We start from the raw sequence: 23341 nt of genomic DNA, 5'->3' as shown, positions 1-23341 counted from the left end.
AAACCCCTGCTTGTCTAGAGGGTCTGAGTGGTTAAAGCCCCGAAGGAGCTGACAGTCTGTTCTTGTGGTGCAGCGGCGGACGGCACATGGTGAGTGGTGCGCGCTGGCTGTGCCGCATCGGCAGCACTAACAACACGACCGACCGAACGAACCTACCTATCATTTGAAGACGTGCACGTCTCCAGACAGCAGCAGTGGTCTGGAGGAGGCAGGCAGGCAGGCAAGGCTTCGCCGGGCTTTTAATAGAGAAACGAAACGATCGCCAGTTCAACTACACTGACTGAAGTCACTGAAAAAAACAACAACCCGATGGCTTCACATCTTCTACACAAATTGGTTCCACTGCAAATTACGCAACGGTAAGTCCATTTGGTTTTTTCGTGCATGCGCGCTTTTACACTATCCCAGTGGTTTCTGATGGCTCACCGAGCCTATTAGATAAGTAGCTGAGTGGGATTGCTGTTGTGTTGTTGCGACAATATAAGGCACCCGATAAATAGTCTAGCCTTTTTATTTATTTATTTTGCCGGGGAGACTGTAAATAAGGGGTGCGTGGATTGATTTTTTATTACTGATGTGTTCTTCCCCTTGCGAAGAAAAGGTCATTCACACCAGACAGTGCATTAATAAATGCATACATGGAGTGAAAAATAAAAAATAAAACACAGGTTAAAAATAGGAGAATAAATATTGTGACCGATCTTAATTAGCCCTTTATATTACGCACATACTTGCTTACAAATCACTTGAGTTTTGGTAATCGTGGAAATAAATGATCATATAGGCTACACCAATAATTAATCAGTCTTGCTTTTGCAGTAGCCTATCTATCTTGCAGCAAGATGGGCTACAGCCTGCTGCATGTGTCACCCAATCATTTAGAATGGTTGAGTTAGTCACAATGCAATTCCCATTTACAACACCAGAATCCCTGTTTGTTTGGCATTTAGTTAAGTGAATAGGGGCCTAATACTCGTGTCTAAACAGGATCCTTTTAAAGTTCAAATTAATTATTCATGGGCCATGATGTTCTGAGGAATTCAGAGGATGTCAGCCTGATCCAGATCTATTCTGTATTCAGTAGACTAAATAAAACCATCAAAGCAGAGCCTGTGCATTTCTGGTCGTTCTTGTCTCCTGTCTATGTGGGCGTTTGGTTCTATGCATCAGTGGTTCTCAAACATTTTCATGTCAAGGACCCCCAAATTGATATGTATTTGGCTGTGGACCCCCATCTGAAAAGATTCAGTGCCAGATACCACCATGGCTTTGTGATGTTAATTACTTTTATTTCTAAATTATTCAAAATGTGTCAAGAGTTTTCCAAATCTATCAAAAATAGCAGTACAAGCTCACTTGTGAGCCTCTAGAATCGTCTATTTTTTAATATAGCCAAATAAAATAGGGTTAAAGTGCTTAAACCATGGGTTTTCAACCAGTGGTCAGGGGACCACCAGTGGTCCTTGAGGGGGTTCCAGGGGGTCCCCAGCAAAATGAATAGTTAGGAACCAAATTGACCCTTATATGTCTGTAACTCCCTAACGGGTCCATTTGGTTCCATTTTGTACACTCTCAGAGTTATATGAACACTGATGATGGTGATACAGTGTAGATTGGGACCCCCAATAAACCTAAATGGTTGAGTCCCTAGCATATCTTTTCAAATGGGGGCCGTGGGCTAATATGTGTCAATTTGGGGGTCCTTGACGCGAAAAAGGTTGAAAACCACTGGCTTAAACTGATTGTGATGCTACATTAACCCATTTTGCTGGGGACCTCCAGGAATCCCCTCAAAGACCCCTGGGGGTCTCCGGACCCCACTTTGAGAACCACTGGCCTAAGTGAAATGATCAAGCTGAGCCCGTAGTATAGATGATCATTTCTATAGTCCTCCTCTTCTCCTCGCCTATACTATAGCAATGTGGGCGTTTGATGCTGCATATGAAGGGTTATACAATGCATCATGCCTGGTCCTTCACACTCACATGACAACCGAACAAGTAGTGATTATGATGTGTTAATTCATGGATGTGCAATCGTTCGTGTCTTTCCTCATCTCTCTATCCATATCTCCCTGTGTGTGTGTGTGTGTGTGTGTGTGTGTGTGTGTGTGTGTGTGCGTGTGCGTGTGCGTGTGCGTGTGCGTGTGCGTGTGTGCGTGTATGTTTATCTGTGCACTTCTTATGTTTGTGGCACCCTGGAGCAGTTTCCTTTGTAGGTAAGAGAGCTGCTGTTTAGATCAAACCGTCTGGTGTCGCGAGTGATTGACAAACACTGTCATTTTAGTGCATTCTGTCTCCTAGTGACTGTTTAAGTTCCTAGTACAATACGTTGTGGTGTTTCCAACCATATTGTTGACACAAATACAGTGTTGACTTGACACCAGTTAAGGGGTTCAGTTTACTAGTTGATTTTGTTAAATGTTTTCCTCCATGAGCCTACGTGTGTGGGCTTGTATGCACAGCAATAACGTTCACACCTTACCAAGTATTTTGTGTTGCAAACCAGTTTGAGGTCACATACAGACACAGTACAGGATTTCCTGTGTTGTTGCTTTGATTTCGAAGGGCATAAAAAGTGCCACATTTGAATTGTATCAGAATAAGCATCAGAATAAGCAGTAGTACGTAAATATGTAGTTTTAAATTATGCCGTTTAGAACATGCACATTTCATGTTTTGATCTTAAGTTAAAAAACAACAACAACAACAACAACAACAACAATGTAGGGACATAATAAAGATGGGGTTAGCATTGCAATACAGTATGAATTGCATCATGTTAATTTACCAAAACAGCCACACACAAAAAGTGCTTGATTAAACTAATCTCATACTTCTTGCCCTCAGAGCAATTATAGGTGGTCAACACCAAAGACAGGGATTACTCGTTGACGCTAAGAACAGATAAGATGGTCACTTGCACATTTTAATCACATGGTTAAGATAGACAAGGTAAACTTATGTCCAATCTTCTGAGTTGCCAGAACTCAGGGTTAGGTTAGTACCATCTCCTGAGCAGGTCCCAAGGTTCAGAGAACCTCATCTGAAACCAAGCCATAGTATATGGAAAAAAAATCTGCAACCCGTGAAATACGTTAACATGGCACGGTCAGTGGTGGAAAGTAAATAAGTACATGTACTCACATACTGTACTTAAGTACAATTTTGAGGTATTTTCACGGCACAGTACGGTTTACTTAGTTCATGTAATCAAAAAGAGCTATTAGTTATCTGTTTGCAGGCCTGGTTGCGCGTTTACTTGACCAAATTGCTTTTCTGTTCTTCTTCTTTTTCTTCTTGTCTGTCTGTCTGTCTGTCTGTCTGTCTGTCTGTCTGTCTGTCTGTCTCTCTGTCTGTCTGTCTGTCTGTCAGTGTCTCGGCCCAGTTTGATGGGTGGTATACTATGTTTCCTTCTAAGCCCTGCAGTTTGTCTTTATGTGACAAAGGGAGATACTGAGAGATGCTTTAGAAATAATGTAATTTGTTACGGTGCTCATTTAACTGTTTGAGAATGTAATTTTCTTTTATCCAAAACAGACCCCTATGTTTTCACACTCAGAGCTAAATTAAAGCCGAGGATTTTACTTTGTTTTTCTGCCAACGTGTATGTGAAGAGAATGTGTGTGTGTGTGTGTGTGTGTGTTTACATTCGTGTGCGTATGCACATGCATCCCTTTGTGACGCTGGCACTAGCATGCATGCTTTCTGTTTCCAGTGAATCAGAGCTTTTCCTGGAACTAATGAGTACGTTCCAGAGGTGGAGGTGGTGGGTCCCCAACCCCCACCCCTCACCCAACGCATTCTGTTTCAGGCATACCTCAGTTATGTCCCTTTACCTCCCTGTGTTGCTGCCTATTAGCAGGCCCTGTCTTACTATGGTCTTGTGGCATTGATTAATTAGACCAGATCTGATTAATTCAGAGTCCTTAAAAACACATTAAGCATACACAAAACCACATCCCAAGGTGTCAAAACTCATTAAGGATCACAAAATACAGTTTGACACACAACTGACTTTTGCCGTTTTCATCATGTGCAGATGGGGAGGCAATTTATAATGTGTTCTAAGTTTGCAGTTAACCACTCAAGCCCTATTTTAATACATACTTATAGGATGGGGTCTCGCTGTGAAAATAGCAGATCTTCAACTGCGATCCAGAGGTCGCATTGTGTCAACATTCTTTTTAAAATGTGAATACTTTTTAGATTTGTTGTTTTGGTAGCCTATAATGACATGACATGGCCAAAAAAATAGGGATACTAGGTTGAACTTGGTTAATATATAAAACCTTATAAACATCCACAGGCAAAATTCTTCCCTCTCCCATGCCTATTGTTTTCATACAGTGGTATTATATGGTGTATGTGTCATTATTAGGGCATTATATGAAGGGGTTTATGCCTAAATTATTTTTTCAAATGCTGCCACGGTGCTTGAAAGTTTGATATTGCCATTAATATTAGATGCTGAACTGTACACCACTGAATATTCAGTCATTGATTTTACCAGCCATCCAAAGCGCTCTTCTCCAACTAAAGCATTTCCTCTGTTTTGTGCTTTATGAATTCATATTTATTCATAGCAAGTAGTGCTTCTCCCCCCAAATGGATACACATGCGGTATATAAGAACATTCTGAAGAGTATTTAAGAACCAACCAACAGAAAAATAAATAAATTAAAACATTAATAATACATACTTAGAGCACACAATTCATATTTAATATGCTATATAAAAGTGTTACTATAGCACAGGGCTGATGTTTGTCTGTGTGTCTTTTCAGAACCCTTGATGTTGAAGTACGTTAAAGCCACGGGGAGTGCTTGTGGACCATCCCTGTGAACACACAGTGTGTGTGTGCACACACACACACACACACACACACACACACACACACGCGCGCGCGCACACACATTACAAGCACCACCTTGTGTGTCTCCTTTCTGGGACTGATTAACCTCAGAGACAATGAGAGGATATCTTCTGGCTGTGATCCTTCTTCTGCCGCTGGTGAGTAAGGGGTGTGTGTGTGTGTGTGTGTGTGTGTGTGTGTGTGTGTGTGTGTGTGTGTGTGCGTGTGCGTGTGCGCGTGCGTGCGTGCGTGCGTGCGTGCGTGCGTGCGTGCGTGCGTGTATTTGCATGTTCATGCGTGCATGACTGTACGTGTATGCTTTTGCGTGTAGAATGACATTTGCACTTCTGTTCATACAAAGGCATATATATGTCTGGGTACATGTGAGTCCATGGCAAACATTCTTATGAAACTATTTGGAGGATTCACATTTATTCACGAAAAACTGTGACAATTTGTACAAATCTTTAAATAATATTATTTTATAGTGAACATCTTTAACCTAAATCTTTGCTTCTGGGGGGTCCCTGGAACAAAATATTTTGAGGTGGGGGTCGTGGCCAAATACATATAATTTCGGGGGTCCTTGACATGAAAAGGTTTGAGCAACACCCATATAAGCAAAATAAGTTTTTCTGAAAACTGTTTGGCCTCAGGTCTTAATGGGTTAAGGAAGGAAATTACCACACAGTATGCTGCATCAGCATATCATCATCAAATGTAACAATTCCCTGATCAGCTTTGCTTTTATTCTGACCTCCTCTTTAGAACAATAACGCACAGCCAGGCTGAGCAGAGAACTACTTAGGATTAATATTAGTACATTTTATCCCATTAAAACCGGGAAAGCATCCGTGTCATTTTAGATTTTAGCCAGATATCGTCACTGTCGGGTGGGAACCTCTTGTCTCCATATTATTATTATTTTTCTTTCATAAATTAATGCCCTACTTGATCATACTACAGCGTCACAAAAGTATCAAAAGTAGCAGATCCACAAGCTGGAAACACGGCACGAAGCAACGCGTTTTGAGCTTGTAGATCTGCTACTTTTGCTATTTTTTTATTTGAATCCAGAAAAGTAACAGTTTTGGACATTTGGACAGGTTTCCACCGGCAGAGACGTATACAGCAACATACGTTTTTCAGAAAACTGTAGCACATAAGTAGCACAAAATTATGCACACATTCGTACTGTTAATGATAGATCCTCTAAGGCTCTATCATTGACAGTTTGTCTGTGTAAACTCTGCACTAAGTGTACACATGCAGTGTAAACCGGTTGGGCAGTAGGACCCTGGGAATCAGGGGAGGCTATAAAATGGGAGGTAGAGGTTTGAGCACTTCCTTTCTGACCCAAGCCTGATTTGGCTGTTTTCAAACAGAAGCAACAGGTATGCTTTAGGGTCAGCAGTAATGTCAAGTATGCTATGAGTCATACCTATTCAGCTGACTGTAATGTCAAGTATACTATGAGTCATACCTATTCAGTTGTCTGTTTTATAAATGCCAATTATGTGGAGTAGATCAGTGGTTCTAAAACCTTTTAATTTCAAGAACTCCCATAACTCTGAGAGTACAAATGGAATCAAATGGAACCTTACGGGTCCATTTGGTTTCATTACACTCTCACATTTGGAACCCCCTCCAGGAACCCTGACGTTCCTTGGACCACCACTTTGAGCCTATAGTTGAGGCAAAATGACAGATTCTTGCCACATTTGGTGTACTTTGTTATACTGCGTGTCTTGTAACAGGTGGAGGGTTTTCAGTGGTAAGAACTCAGGCAGAGAATAATGGTTTGTTTTTATAGCAGTCCCTGACTGTGCCCCATACACAGCATGGCTTCAGGATAATGCTGTTTATTATCAACAGAACAAACACATAATCCTGCGCCCCCAAGGGAGGTTACTAACTGAACACATAACTTCAGCCATGGTGTAAAAAAAACAAAAACATTCTCAAAAACGCATTGTCACAGAGCATGCTGAGACACTAGATTGATAGCTGTCCCCAGCAGCCCATGTCCATGACGAAAATCCTGAGGTGTTGGGGAAGCTGACGCTGTCACCGAGCCAGGCTTGATGATCCCTCTGTGGCTTTTGAAGATGTTGTGGATCCAGGGGCTGGTCCTCATTTGTGAAATTGGCCTCAGGTCTTAATGGGTTCATGTATCCAACCCAGATGGCTGAGCCACTGGAGTACAGGCTTTTTGCGAGTGGCAGTTCCTCGTTGTGTCCACCATCTAGTTTGACAGCAGATGGAGTATTGGGTATTGTGGGGTCAATGCCATGCAGTGGCGTGCAGTGTGGCCCAGCTCTTTGCATCGGTAAGATCCCTCCGTAGACTGGCAGTTCTGTTCTCCTGGTCCCCCGCTTTGGTGGTGTCTTGGTGGGTCTGCTCTTCATTGTCTCTCTCCTCATAGTCTGCCTCGCGCTGGTGGTCAGGTGTTCGACCAACTCCACTCCTGTTATGGCTGCCGTCAAGGTCCTTGACACGTACTGTACAGGCAGATGTGTTCTTTTCGCTGGAGCCCCCGGACGAAGCGAGCTCCTCCTGTGTCATCGCATCAAAGGTGGAGTACCCATACTGTGTGTAATGGCGGAGATCCATAGTATAGTCACCCAGACTTTCTCACACTTTTCTTCGGCCACTGACAAGCTTGTCTCGGGCACCATCAGGCCAAAATGGTGATGTATCACTCTGTCACTGGCCTTTAGAATAGTTTTTCTGTTGAGGTCGGTTAGGTTCAACTTGGACTGCTGTCTCTTCCACTGACCACGCTTTAAGCTGGGAGGCCAGATGTACTTGGCTGAGGCAAATCTCTAGGTCTGGCTGTTCCCCCCCAGCTTCGGTGCACCTCCAGTGGCACTGTCGGCTGTTTCTGGCTGCCGCCATTGATGGGATGATGTTGATTGATTGATTGATTGAATTCTTTATTAGACAGAATTCAAAAAACAGCACAAGGTACAGTCAGACATTAGAGCTAAAGGAAAAAACAAAAAAACATCACCTTTCTATGGGAAAAGTGAGTTTACCTCCTCTTTTGGTCTCCTGAAAGACGGATTTTCAGGCCTGTTTTGAAAGGAGCCAGTGATCCACATTTGAGACATGTGAGATGGGGCAGCAGTGCTGCTTTCTCATGGCGCCGTAAGGCGGGGGTGGGTTTGGTGCCTTTGTCTATCTTTCTCCCATAGCTGCCATCTTGAATCCCACTTTCTGCACCAATATAACAGGTGGGGCGTTTGTAGTGACAAGAATTTAGCCAGAGAATAAGCTTTCATTTTTTATAGCAGTCTCTGTGCCCCATACACAGCACGGCTACAGGGTAATGATCCTTATTAGCAACAGAACACACAAACACACACACACACACACACACACACACACACACACACACACACACACACACACACACACACACACACACACACACACACACACACACACACACACACACACACACACACACACACACACAGCATTGTGGCCCCAAGGGAGGTTACTAACCAAATGCATAACTTCACTCATGGTGTAAAATCCCTTCTCATAAACACATTGCCCTAGGGCATGCTGGGAACTCCGCCCACCTACCGCCAACACACTACACTATTTTGGGAAAAAGCAAACAGTACTAAGTTCTTAGTAAACAGTGTGATTTACTAATTTGTGTTGCACCGTTCAAACCATGAATCAATTGCAAGGAATGTGTGTGGTTGTTATAGGAAACATCTGCCGGCCCCAGTCAAAACAATGTACTCACAATTAACGCTGTAAACATAGTTTGTTAGTTGCTTTTGGTAGCTGAAGCTAACTTATGCAGCAGTAGTACCTGCTCATTGGTAATGTAGGTATAATATTTATATAATATTCATAACTAGCTTGTGCGGTGCTGTAGTAATATGGAAATCATAACTTTACAAACAGCTGCTGTAACTGACCCCTGGTGTCCTCCACTAGCTGTAATTGGGACTAGAGCAAGTGCCTTGCTTGAGGGCACCGTACAGTTGGGAGTACAGAGGGAATGAGGCGAGAGGTATATTCATTTATTTTCCTCATGCAGGATTCTCTCTTACAAACCGGCCACCATCCCCCAACCTTAACCCATTCAATCCAGGAACGCATCTGGGTCATTTTAAGATTTCTTTGGCTATTCAAAAATAGTAGATCTACAAGCTCATAGCGCGGCATGAGCTTGTAGATCTGCTATCTTTTGAAAAATCGTGGACAATTTCTGCAAGAATACATGTTTTGAAGCTAATTTCTTTTACTCCGATCTGTGCTTCTGGGGGTCCCTGGAACAACATATTTTGAGATGGGGGTCCACGGCCAAATACATATTTCCTTGACATGGAAAAGGTTCCATGAGCTTGTAGATCTGCTATTTTTGAATAGCCAAAGAAATCTAAAATGACAGAGATGCGTTCCCGGGAATGAATGGCTTAAGGCTACTGCCGTCTCCTATAGTGCATGTGAAGTGTCTTTTTTAAAATTATGTCTTTGCCCTTACAATGCGGTTGACTTACCACATTATTCCCATTCTCAACCTTCACGGCTGATGAGGCAGCTGGAGAACCGTCCGTGTTGTGTCGAATGTCACTGTATGGTGAGCTAGAGGTCAACCGGATCGAATGGGATTTTTATTAGCTGGGCTGGGCAGTGCGGCGGTCGGGACTGACTGCGTTATGGTCCTCACACAGCCTTAGGGGAAGAACGCGTTGCTGCTTTTACAAAATGGGCGGCTTATCTGGATGCCACATCTGTTTTCGAGAGAGGAGAACACGAGCAAATGAAGAGTATGGAGGAGACTATTATAAAGGGGTATAGGACAGACGAGGAAAAAGAGAATTAGAAAAGGAGGAGGATAGAGGTGAAAGGAGAGGTAGGGATTAAGGGATGTACTGTAGCAGCTGGCCAGAGAATGAGCTCTAAAGCATGTAGACACAAATGGATGTCATCCAAATCAGATAGCGTCGCTAGATTTACAAGAAGATGAACAGTAAATCAGCTTTGCAAATAATTCTCTGCGTTTGCTTTAATTTACTTGTTTTATGTAATGGATGGAGTATGCGAGATCACAACAATGGAGGACAGAATCGGTTCATTTGTCAGCCACGGTGGTAAAAAGAAAAGACCGAAATGACATTTAAATACCATCCAGTGATTGCGTATACTTTCAGAGATGTGTTGCCCTCTGTGGAAAATTCCAACTGTGCTGACTGATGATTTGTGAATGTTATTCAGATAATGGTCTGGATTTCTATAGCACCTTAATTCAAAGTGCTTTACAATGTGCGGTACATTCACCTATTCACACACCTTGGTAACATTCTCGTCAGGAGCAATTATGGGTTCAGTGTCTTGCTTGAGGACACTTTGACACAACGTCAGGAGCAGTGGTGGAAAAAGTTTTTTTTTTTGTCAACGGATGACAATGAAGTGACAATTTGTTCATACCTCAAGAAAACAAAAAATAAAAAGAAAGAAAAGAAAAAGACCATTACTGCATCAAAAGTAATCAACAAACTATACTATAAAAACTATAAAATAGCCGATTTACGAGCTCACTGCTATTTTATTTATCTGTGGAAGCGAGTCAAACTAAATGTAATGGCTACAATTCCAAGTGCTTGTCAGGGTGGGGGGTCCCGAGTTCAAATATGATTATTTTGGGGGGTCGCAGCCTGAAAAGGTTGAGAACCAATGAACTAGGAGACGATGGTGATGAACGTAGTACCATGACATGTCTCATGGTCATGTAAACCATAACAGTTGTTGACTTATCGTGAGCACACTTCAGATATCAGTCTCATGTTAGTCAGTGACCCATGAGCTGTCCCTCACTGTACTGTCGCTGATCACATCCCCAGACGTGAGCGCTGTAGGTGTTTCCACTGCCATGGTGGAAAGTACTGTAACACTTACTCAAGTACTGTACTTAAGTACAATTTTGAGATACTTTTACTTTACTGGATTATTTCCAATTTTCTATACTTTTTCTTATACTCCACTACATCTCAGAGGCAAATATTGTACTTTTTACTCCACAATTCTTTTTTGAAAACTTTAGTTACTTGTTACTTTGTAGATTTTGATTATTATTACAAAACATACTGTAACCACTTCAGCTCTATATACATTTCGGCCATTTGAAAATATGTGTCACGATGCGACGCATTGTGAGATTGTAGATCTGCTATTTTCAAAAAGTATATATACAGGTCATACATTTGAAAACTTGTGAAATTGCAGTATTGATACTTTTACTATAGTAAAAAAAATAATTGGAGTACTTTTTCCACCACTGGGTGTCGGTGACGTTTCCGGGGCGTCTGTGTGCTTGCAGACGCCCAACTGTGTGTTTCCACTTGATGACTCTTCAGTGTGGAGTGTGTGTGACAGAGCACAGCTGGACCGCCGAGAAGATGTGAAACGCTCCTACAGTACAGCAGAGAACAACAGCAGATACTGGACACACTTTTTCTCCCGACCAGCTGCTCACTCTTTAGGAATGTGCGTGTGTGTGTGTGTGTGGGTGCGTGTGTGCGTGCGTGTGTGTCACGTGTACATTGTATGCATTGGTACATATGGTGATACATACTGTACATGTATGCTCAACTGAATGTAGCATATTTGGTTGCTTGATGACTTGCAGGCTTTCGTGCGTGCCTGCGTGCATGCATGCATGCGCTTGGCAATGGATGCACCTATGAAAACCAGTTGTATTCAGTCAAATGAAACAGCCACATATGTAGCATTCCACCCAGGCTGCCTTAGTAAAAAACAACAAAAGAATAAATAATCATACTTAAGTTACATGGCCGTGTCTGATCCTGTGCCAGACAGATTTTACACATCACTATACGGTTCTGGTAAAGCTTGTCTCTTTCATTCTAGCTGTTTCTGCAGGCTGCTTAGCAACGTGGATGCTTCTTGCCGAACACAAAGAGCTCTTTCTAACAAAGGCTGGCGGTTCCATTGAAATGCATCGTTTACAGTACCATTTTACCATTTAAAAGATACTCATAATGTAGCTTATATATTTTTAAACAGTTCTTTCCTGTGCTGTCCTGGTGCACCATGTGTATTCTGGGGCATCTCTCTACTGTGGAATCTCCATGGACGATCCATGGAGGCCTGCCGCCTGTTCATATCAGTGGACACAGATAGAGAGAGATGAATCAGCCATGGTTCAGAGAGCTGGAGAATATTATACATATGCTACAGCATACATGGGCAACTGGCGGCCCGGGGGCCACATGCGGCCCCACCTTCACTTAATGCGGCCCGGGGGTTAATTTTAATGCGGCCCGGGGGTTAATATAACCGCTTGTAGTGAGTTGAATGTGCGTAGATGTGGACATTAAGGCTGTAATTTGGGGGTTTCGGTGAATGTTGAGACATTTATGATACTGCATGCTGTATGTTGTTGTTAATCATACGTTGGCTTGCATCGGCGAACTTCATTTTCTGCAAGCAAGGAGTGGTTAGCGGGTAGCGGGACATTTATCCCATAGGGACGATTGTGCCGTGATTATACATTTCAAACATTGCCTAGCATTTACGTTGACCGATTTGTAAAAAAAAAAAAGATTCGACAATTGAGGTCCTTGACCTGCCCTGCTGTCACCATCCACAAGAGAGATGATGCGGGTTGGCCTAGTAGTATGTGAGATTAGGTGTGGACAGACACCTAAGACACACACACACACACACACACACACACACACACACACACACACACACACACACACACACACACACACACACACACACACACACACACACACACACACACATTCAAAAGAAGGTGGAGGCGTGGAGGGAGAACAAGAAAAAGAGCAATACAATGGCAGAAAGGATGGATGATAGCTGAAGGTGCGTTCCATAGAGAGTGAGAGGAAAGGAGTTTTACTGTGGTGAGCCTGAAAGCACTGGATAGAAAACAGTGATAAATATATGCCCCTCCTGTACTGCAAATGGCTAAATGTTTCCTCTGAATGCAGCAGCACGTCTGGACTGACAGACTGCTGTCTAGTGGCTCCACAGTGTCCCCCGTCTCCACTAACAAACACCATTCTGCACCGTGTAATATATATCTACATGTATGTGTGTGTTCATTCAGCTAAATGTGTGCAAAGGTTTAACACTTTAATTCGAACCACCACCTGGTGCCCCTTATTTAAACAGAATACAGTATAGACTAGAGCATGGTTCTCAAATGTTTTCATGCCAAGGACCCCTAAATTGATATATATTTGGCCGCGGACCCTCATCTGAAAATGTTTTGTGCCCAGGGACCCCCATAAGATAAGATTAGTGTTTAAAAATGATCAAAAAATGATTCAAAATCCTCCATATATTTTCGATATTTTTCAAATGTTTTCAAAAATAGCAGATGTACAAGCTCGCAGCGCGGCACTTGTACATCTGCTATTTTTGAATAGCCAACATATAAATGGAAAAAGTGGTTAAAATGATTGTGATGCTACGTTAACAACTTTTCCTGGGGACCCCCTGGAACCCGGACCCCACTTTGAGAACCAATGGACTACAGCTTAACTGTTTAAGTTACTTCAGAGTGTAACTAAAAAGTTACAGTATTTTGTGTGTGTGTGTGTGTGTGTGTGTGTGTGTGATTATGATTATGATTATGTTCATGCGTTGTGTTGATACAGGTGGCCCCCGAGTCGGAGCACTGCGTCATCAAGCGTGAACATGAGAAATGCATGGAGAGGATCATACTGTATGACGCCACCAACGAGGATGAGTTGGGTAAGTGCATCACACGTGCAAGCATTGGATGTGGATGCACACACGAACGTGTGTATTATAGAATATAGATTCATGTTGCGAACGGTGATACAAATATATGGGTCAAAAATCTGTCTAAAACTGGACCCGAAAGGCTTTCATCAGGGTTTCAGAGTTAAAGTAACACTCTGGATTTGACTGTGCAAATGTGTGAGTTAGATGTCTTGCTGTGCTGCATTCAGTGTACCCACGTACTCTCATCCAACACTGGAAGCCAGGAAGGAGAAACCTGGATGCAATTATTTTCTTGGCTATGGACTACGGTTTTCATTAGCGATGGCTGTAGGCCTCCTGCTGAGAGTGTATGAGAAAGTCACCTGATGGACTGCGTCTCCCAGCCTGCACTCTGACTCATGACTAAGCAACCAGGCAAAATAACCAAATAAAAACAAGTATGTATGTATGACTGTACACACACACACACACCCGTGTGTGTGTGTGTGTGTGTGTGTGTGTGTGTGTGTGTGTGTGTGTGTGTGTGTGTGTGTGTGTGTGTGTGTGTGTGTGTGTGTGTGTGTGTGTGTGTGTGTGTGTGTGTGTGTGTGTGAACACTAACCTGTTTTAAGAGGAAAAAGCATCATGAGTTCAGCTCATTTTTCACTGAGAGACTTTAAAGGTCACAGAGGCAGCCTTACACAAGGCAATGGTCCTTAAACGTGGGTCTTTTGTAACATCTTGTCATTTTCAATCACAAGTCTAAAGCCCCGAAGTAAATACGCTTAGAGAGTGCCATTCATAATTAATTTGCAATGATAATTTGCCTTCAGTAAACACTTGCATGGAGTTCTATGCATACTTTGGAGAGATGGTTATTGAACATTTATATGTAATTGTAAGCCAAGCGGTCCCCTTACTCGTCCTGTAAAGCAGAGGGTTTGTTTATGTTTCTGTTCAGTCCATGTGGTCACACACACACTCACACATCTTCCCTGCCCCTTTAATTGATCCTCATCTCCCCACCGTCCCTTTAAAAGGAACTGTCCGGTATTTCTGCTGACAGCAAATCGTTGGTGAGGAAATAAAACCGCCTGGTTTGCAGAAATCCAACTGCGGAGGGAGAGCGAACGCAGAAACGGTAGAAGAGGGGAAGTAAAGGCAAAGTGATGGAAAAAGGCACATCAAGGAAAATAGGGAGAGGAGTGTGATGCTGAGAGGAGATTGCTGATAACTGGCCAAAGTGACAATTCAGTGACAAGAGTTTTTGAGGGCTTTGAGACATAATTATTATGCCGTCGTGTTTAGTTTTTCTTTCTATCATACAATAACAACTGATTTTCAAATCAGTCATTTTCATTGAGCAACACGGCCGTTTGACTAAGTGTAAATTAGCTCTTACAGAGATAATTTAGTACAGCCGAGTGGAAACTACTAAATACCACCACAATGCATTTGTAGGCCCATTTCTGTCACACAAACAGCTTTGAAGTGAATTTATATGGCCAGATATACAGTATTTTCCATATTTCAAGGGGGATTGGGCCCTTTTCTGAAAGGATGATTTTATTTAATGTGGTCCTTTGACTTAACGTTATATTGAAATGTTCCATGGCTGGTTTGATTCTGGTGTTCTCCATACAAGCATGGGAATTGTAGCTATTGGTAAGTGTTAGATATGGAAAGCAGCTGCTACAGTGCATGTCTCAAAAAATCATGGCATGTCACGTAATGCAAACAATTTTGGCCATCATTTTTGTCCAATGTTCCAATGTTCAATGCTCCAATTTTCAATGCCAAAAATCGTTAATTGTAATTATTTGTATGACAATGAATCGTCAAATAAATGTCATTATCATGACAGCCCTATTTACAATGCGTTGCACCGTAACGTGATAAGCTTTTTCCTGTCTTTCTTTTTTTTTTGTAATCTTTTTTTTTCATACATTTGCGCCTATAATGAACAACAGGTCAAAAGTGATTAAATTGGCACTAATATAACCACTAATCCTGACCGCATTGGTGCCATTAATTGCTATTTACAGAGAAAGTGTCATACTCACTGTTCCACCGTTACACAGGACACTCGTTTAGCAATGGTAATTATGTCCTTTGTCATACAGCTTGTACAGAGCACCAACACGTGTACAGTAGTTCTTTCATCTTTCTGCCACTAAGCCCAAAGTACCATCATATCATGAAAAAAAAAGGGTTTGCAATTGATCTATGAATGGCACTCTGTGTTAAAGGACCATTGCACTGTGTAAGAAGGCTGCAGCAGTGACCTTTAAAAGTCTCTCAATCAAAAATGACTCATGACTGTGATTTCCACTTTAAACAGGTTATATATATATATATATATATATATATATATATATATATATATATATATATATATATATTATTTATTTATATATACAGTATATAGGGCTGTCACGTTTACAAATTTAAGTTGACGATTAATTGTCACTCAAATAATTGCGATTAACAATTTAATTGTGTGTTTGGCATTGTTGAACATTGGAACATATGAATACAATAAAAAAATTCTGTTTGCCTTTTAGGCTTCGTAATAAAAAATTGCACAGGGCAGAAATAACTTAAATATACTAAGAAATTATTAACATTTTTAATATGTATTTAAATGTTATACATGTGAAGCAGAAATAGCTGATCTACAAGCTTAGCTTACACTCGTGATGCGTTGTAAGTTTGTAGATCTGCTAATTCTGCTTTTTTATATTTGAAAATGTTTCAACATCTAGATGATTATGCAAAAATAATTGTGACAGGCCTATATATATATATATATAATATGTATATTTTTATATACTAGCATTGTATCAGGTTTCATAATTGAAAATCAGTTATTTTTGGCAAGCGACACGGTCAGGGGGGAAACTCCTGACTTACAGGAACGCCAAATCTTTCATCACCGGCACTGGCTGAACCTGGATGTCCTGACAAGCGCCTGGCTTTCCTCCAGTCCAGACCTTTTCCGGAAGCCTATGACATCACGTTGTTCTCTTTGCTCCGTCGTTGAACTTTCAATAAAAATGATGGATGCCGTCCTGCTTTTTCGCGCAGGCTGTTTTGCGTTATCATAATAACAGCCAAAGAGAGAATTCCGCTCTAGCAGACTGAACCTGAATCTCACTGAAAAATGATATTTCACACACGTCCTATACCGTCTCCGTGCCTGATCAGATCAGTTTTAATGGAAAGGGATTCCTATCCATCGTGTGCGTGTGTGCGTGCGTGCGTGCGTGATCGATCCATTCATCTTGTAAATGTCTGTTGTGTCACTGGGGATGTCATTTGTACTTCCATTCATTTATCACAACAAGCTATTTGGGGAATGTTTTTTTATTTTTATCTTAAGTGCTTTGTGGGCGTACATGTATATAGTATGACCCCCCCTATCTCTGACAGCATCGGTGCAATGCTTAACTCGCTGAGTCACAGAGGGAATTGAACCCCTCTGACCCTTGAAATGTTAGAGCCATGCTTTACCCACTGAGCTGATACAGGAGGACACATGTCATTGATGTCGGGTGGAAACCTTGTCCAAACCATTTATTTTTATTGAAATCAGAAAGTTAGTCTCTTGCAGTGGTGGAAAGTAACTAAGTACATTTACTCAAGTGCTGTACTTAAGTACAATTTGAGCTATTTTTACTTTACTGGAGTATTTCCAATTTTCAATACTTTTACTTCTAATCCACTACATCTCAGAGGCAATTGTACTTTTACTCCACTACAATTATTTGAAAAATGTAGTTACTAGTTACTTTGTAGATTTTGATTATTATTACAAAACACACATTAACCACTTCAACCCTATACACATTTCGGCCATTTGAAAATAGCTGAAATTTGTCAGCTATTTTTGTCATACATTTGAAAACTTGTGAAATTGAACATTCTGTTCAATTTCTTTTGGTTTCTTTAAGTACATTTTGATGCCAATACTTTTGTACTTTTACTGAAGTCAATTTTTAATTCTGGACTTTTACTTGTAACAGAGTATTTCTAGATTGCGGTATTGATACTTTTACTTAAGTGAAAAATGTGAGTACTATTTCCACCACTGGGTGTACTGTATGAACTTGGGGGTACAGTATATTGTACCGTAGGATCCTCTGTGTGCTAGACAGTGATGCAGACTCACTGCTTTATTAAGCTGGTTACCCCTCTGTCTCAGTGCATCTCATTTGGCTCCTATTTGCCCTTTAAAAGGTAATTGGCTTCATGTCCAGCTCGCCAGACAGAACAAAAGCTGATTAGAGGCCACAGAGTCAGGTCTCCGTACACACACACACACACACACACACACACACACACACACACACACACACACACACACACACACACCCCCCCCCCCACCCCCCCCCCCCCCACCCCCACACACACACACACACACACACACACACACACACACACACACACACACACAACGACTTGTACCTACCTCTGCAGCACCATCAAATTGCCCAAGCATAAACAGCGCAGTAAAGACAGGGAGACGGTCAGACAGACAGACAGACAAACAGAAAGACAAAATGAAAGGCAGAGTTATCATAGACATACTCAGTAGGGCTGCAACTATAGTGATTATTTTCTTAGCGACTATTCTATTGATTCCTTTTTGATGAATCGATTAATTAGGGAATTTGTTTCTTTAATTTGTTTTGTATTTTCATATATCAGCAAAGCAACGTAAAAAAATGCAAATTGTTTTTTTTTTATCGACAAAATGTGTTAGTCTGATTAACCACTTAATCCCTATTTTATCTTCGTCATACAACGGTAACGCGCAAAAATAGCAACTCACATTGGTATGGTACTGTTGTATCGCTATTAGACTCGATGGCCATTTATGTTCCGCAATCTTTAATTTTTTTAAATTAAAATGGATCATTTTTTATAACCGATTGAATCGATTATTTCCTGTTGTACTCCTAATTCTCAGTCTCAGATGGCAAGCAAGAGATAGTCAAACATACATAAAAGACAGTGCTGGGTGAAACAGTGGCTGCCAATCATTCAGTATTTATTTCAAGCAGCTCGGAGTGCCATAAGGGGGGGTTGGGGTCCTGACACATTGAAATATCTAGTTGAAACCGCTCCCATCTGGCACCTCGTTGGCGAATACCACAAAAAGGGTCTTTGGAAAGACAAACTCGCCTAGAAGTAGAAATCACATAGCCAAATCTTCTCTGTCATTGGGACAAATCCGCCTGACATGTGGTCTGATTTAATGTTCCCCAGTCGATCTTTCACATGAAGGTCGTCTGAAATGTGAACTGTCTCGATTTGTCTGCAAGTGTAAGCATTGCAGCTTTTCGCATTCTACAAATTAAACTACTCATTTTCGATGGTTATTTTTTTTTAACCCTATGTTTCTGTAGGAGGAAAGCCATCTACAAATGGGTCTGTCTGTCTCTCTGTGCGGTTTGTTAATCTAGCAAACCGCTGCGCACAGATCTATTTTTTTTCTAGAAATATTTAACTTTAATTCAATGAGGGAGGTCAATGGCGGTAGGATCAGGCTGAAACCTTACTCAAATATGGAGTCATAGCCATAGATACTTCATAGATGTCTGATGTCATAGACTGGTCACATGAAGTCCAGAAGCCACGTCGTTATTAGACCCCGTCTTGTTTTATTTATTTTTTAAATAAATACAAAAAATCACTCCACTGTGATTTGTGTCCAATTGAACTTGACCATGATTCAGTTGAGGGTGAACTGAGAACACTGCTATTTTGTCCGAGTTTGTTTTTCATGGTGACATTTAACGAGGTACGTGGAGGGTACACAGCATGTCGTTGGAACTTGGAAGACACTTTCGCAACGTGATCCATGATACAGGCCTCTGTGCTCACCAGGCACTTCCTGAAACAGACCTGCTGGCAGTGGCATTTACTCAAGTACTGTACTTAAGTACAATTTTGAGTTTCTACTTTACTGGAGTATTTCCAAATTTCAGTACTTTTACTTTCACTCCACTACATCTCAGAAGCAAATATTATACTTTTACTCTACTATAATTATTTAACAACTTCAGTTACTAGTTACTTTATAGATTTTGATTATTATTACATACATTTACCACTTCAGCTCTGTATACATTTTGGCTTTTTGAAAATAGCCGATCTACAAGCTTGTAGAACTCACTGCATAATGAGTACTTAATACTTTTGGTACTTTAAGTACATTTTGATACCAATATTTTGTACTTTTACTCAAGTCCATTTTGAATCCCGGACTTTTACTAGTAACAGAGTTTTTCTACATTGCAGCTGCAGTGTAGCTGCATTGGGAACTCATTGTTATGGCTGAATCATAGTGACATGAGAGTGATGACGCAGTCCTCCCATTAGCCAATTTTAATAAAAGGATGTTTTATACTTTCATAATATTAAACTTTTTTAAACTTACATTTTACTCTGGAAGTCAATGGATAGGCGGCTTGGGCTAAAACTTTGCCCTAATATGGAGATGCCTGACATCGCAGTTGTGATGTCATACAGTGTAGTAATGACATCATAGATGCCTGACATTATAGACTGGCCTCCAAGTACTTTGTGTCTGATTCCCTTGCGCAGACACCTGGCTAGTATTGCATTCTGTATGTATATATTATCATGGCGTCGAATATTGGATCATCAGTCGCTCATGCACTATCTCTTCCAGCTGAGGAATATGTAAATGATCCGCAGGTCGAGGCCATGTGGGCAATGAAAGCGTACGACCATGCAGAGGTCTACTTCAATCTCATCTCATCAGCTGACCCAGAGTTTTTGAAGCTGACAAAGGTGGACGATAGAATCTACGTTTCCTTCAGGGAAGCCTTCAGTGATCTCAACATCAAACTGCTCAATCCAGATGACCTCAAGTCTGACGAGGCCAAAGAGAAATGGCGTCCCTTCTGTAACCAGTTTGATGGGATCGTTGATGACTTCAACTACGGTACCCTGCTCCGTCTGGACTGTGGAAAAGACTACACAGAGGAAAACACGATACTTGCTACCAGGATCCAGTTCTATGCCATTGAGATAGCTCGCAACAGAGAGGGCTTTAACAGCCCAGTTTACAATGCCAAGAGCTAGCTTAACATTGAAGTTGGTAATTATCCCAGTGCCTCTCCGAGGGAGCCTTTTACAGCCATGTGTTGTATAGGAATGAAAAGTTATAAGTGGTGTAAAATGGTTAATGCTGACCGGTGTTTGTGCCAAGTTTGGTGCGGATCGGAGCCACGGTGAGCCTTGCAAGTCTGCATGTTACGTTTGTGCGTCCTCCATATTGGAGGATTTAATATAAAGATAGGATGTGACATAATAATGTCAAATGTTGGCAAAAGTTGAAAAATCTTCTCTCATGGTGGACCATGGCATAAAGTCTTTTCAGATGGGGGTCCGCGTCCAAATACATATTGGGGTCCGGGTCCTTCACATGAAAATGTTTCAGAACGTCAGACGTAAGATGATGTAAACTGAGTTTGTGAACAACCTCTGGTGGCCCATGTCATTCATGTGTCTTATTCATCCTGTGTCCCTCAGTGTGCCCCTGGATGTGGGACAACCTGACATGCTGGCAGGCTGCCAGTGTGGGCGAGGTGGTCGTGGTCAACTGTCCAGTCATCTTCCATGACTTCATGGGCCCAGAGGATGGTATGTATACCTCAAGGGACAGTTCACTGGGTCTCATTAATGCACCAATACAGTTGATTATTATTAAAAATATATATATTATTCTACATGATTTTATGTGAGATCAGCGCTGTTCCAGTGTAGTCTAAACAGGGGTTCCCAGACTTTTTCATCTCTAGACCCAAAACCACATTCTGAATGAATTAATCCACTAAAGCCCTTTTTTTTCCTCTATTTTTTCACCTTTTAAACCACCATTTTTCTTGACAAGGTAAAAAATAAAAATAAAAAGGATATTTACTCGCAACCCCAAAAAATGGGTCAGCAGCCCAACGTGGGTCCTGACCCTATGTTTGGGAAAACTGTTCTGTTCTGTTCTGTTCAGCCGATGTGGTTTCCTTTCAATGATGGTTTGAGCAGCACACATTATCATGCTTTCAGAGATGGGGACGGTCAGCCGGAACTGTACGGAATACGGCTGGTCTGAACCATTCCCTCACTATGTGGAAGTCTGCCTCTTTGACGACAACACCACCAACCCCGTACGAAGGCCTCCTATTCCTTATTTATCATTATTTTAGACTCAATTTCTGATAAGTAATTTTCTTTCTGATACAGTATGACTGAGCCTGCTGTTTGTGTGCTGCAGGATATGTATTATGCATCAGTCAAGGCCCTGTACACGGTCGGCTACAGCACGTCCCTGGTGTCTCTGACCACAGCCATGGTCATCCTCTGCAGGTTCAGGTCAGCTTTATTCATTTAGTCAGCATTCCAGATCTTTGTTATTGCAATATAATATGTCTATTATTTTAACCCATCAAGACCTGTGGCCGATTCTACAAATGCCTTCTAATCAGTAGTTCTCACACTTTCAAGATGTTTTAAAAAAATGCAGATGTACAAGCTCGCAGCATGGCACAAGGTGACGCGCTGTGAGCTTGTATATCCGCTATTTTTTAATAGCCACGAATAAATCTAAAATGACACAGATGCTTTCCCAGTTTTAATGGGTTAAAAAGTATTTAAAAAAAAAACTGAATTCAACTTTGTTATTTTGAAGCGTCCTTAAAACAAACGGAGCGTCTGCCTTAACCAGCAGAACAATAACATAGGAACATAATATAAAAATCACACCCTGTGTGAAGAGAGTGGTGCCTTTGATGAGCCCCGTATTGTCATCACCCGTGTTGTTATCAATTTTTGTCTATTGGACATACATACATACCGACACACGGACAAAGTCACCACTCAAAAATGAGCCGGGTACTAGACTGCAGAATCATGACCTCAGCAATGCAGCATTGTAATCAACTCCTGACATATATGGCTCCTGAGGCTAGTTAAACTCTGTCTCGGCTATACGTTCTTGCAGGGTCCTTGCTTATGGGGCAACCTGGTCACCCAAAGCCGCGGGAAGTAGTTTTGACCAGCAGGTGCGTGCGGGGTGCGGAGGGCAAAGACATGCACGGCTATGCTGTGCTGGTCACTCAACCAGTTAGTGCAGTGTTATAAAAGCCCTGTCTAATACTGTATGTCCAAAGTGACCGGAAATGACATACAGTACAATGCCAAGAAGAACTATACAGTGTGACCAAGAACGTCATTTTTCACTTTCAATAAAGTGAAAAGTGAAAGAAATGCTTTGAAAATAATTGTCTTCTAAAAACAAGCCTGGCTCTGTCTGTCTGTCTGTCTGTCTGTCTGTCTGTCTGTCTGTCTGTCTGTCTGTCTGTCTGTCTGTCTGTCTGTCTGTCTGTCTGTTTCTGTCCCTCCCTCCACAGGAAGCTCCACTGCACCAGGAACTTCATTCACATGAACCTCTTTGTGTCCTTCATGCTGAGGGCCATTTCAGTCTTCATCAAGGATGGTGTGCTGTACTCCAAAGAGGACAGCGACCACTGCTTTGTGCACACAGTTAGTACCCTACTCATATACACGTATACATACAGTACATACATACATACATATGTACATACGTACGTGGTGTAAAGTAACTAAGTACATTTACTCAAGTACTGTACTTAAGTACACTTTGGAGGAATTTTTACTTTACTGGAGTATTTCCCATCTTCTGTACTTT

At 41.6% G+C, this 23341-nt stretch overlaps 2 protein-coding genes across 2 annotated transcripts in view; both read left to right on the top strand.

The window, feature by feature from the left end:
• The first annotated feature begins 227 nt into the window (after positions 1-227).
• The window catches only part of LOC311045285 (pituitary adenylate cyclase-activating polypeptide type I receptor-like), a 35453-nt gene continuing 12339 nt past the window's right edge, over positions 228-23341 (top strand). Inside the window, exons 1-7 of the mRNA XM_084057098.1 lie at positions 228-359; positions 4786-5012; positions 13533-13629; positions 21169-21279; positions 21700-21800; positions 21908-22005; positions 23043-23175. Of these exons, the coding sequence (XP_083913224.1) occupies positions 4971-5012; positions 13533-13629; positions 21169-21279; positions 21700-21800; positions 21908-22005; positions 23043-23175 (582 nt within the window). The 5' untranslated portion in view covers positions 228-359; positions 4786-4970. The remainder of the gene's footprint in view (positions 360-4785; positions 5013-13532; positions 13630-21168; positions 21280-21699; positions 21801-21907; positions 22006-23042; positions 23176-23341) is intronic.
• On the top strand, positions 20254-20718 carry LOC311045963 (protein PBDC1-like; the record flags this gene model as incomplete). Its single annotated transcript, XM_084058034.1, has 1 exon — positions 20254-20718. One exon carries the CDS (start codon positions 20254-20256, stop codon positions 20716-20718), a length of 465 nt encoding a protein of 154 aa, XP_083914160.1.

This window comes from Gymnoscopelus microlampas (genome assembly GCF_963454915.1).
Source record: "Gymnoscopelus microlampas genome assembly, chromosome: 5".
In the NCBI taxonomy this organism is placed as follows: domain Eukaryota; kingdom Metazoa; phylum Chordata; class Actinopteri; order Myctophiformes; family Myctophidae; genus Gymnoscopelus; species Gymnoscopelus microlampas.
The sequence above is the reverse complement of the archived record's forward strand: the minus strand, read 5'-3'. Positions and strand labels throughout refer to the sequence as shown.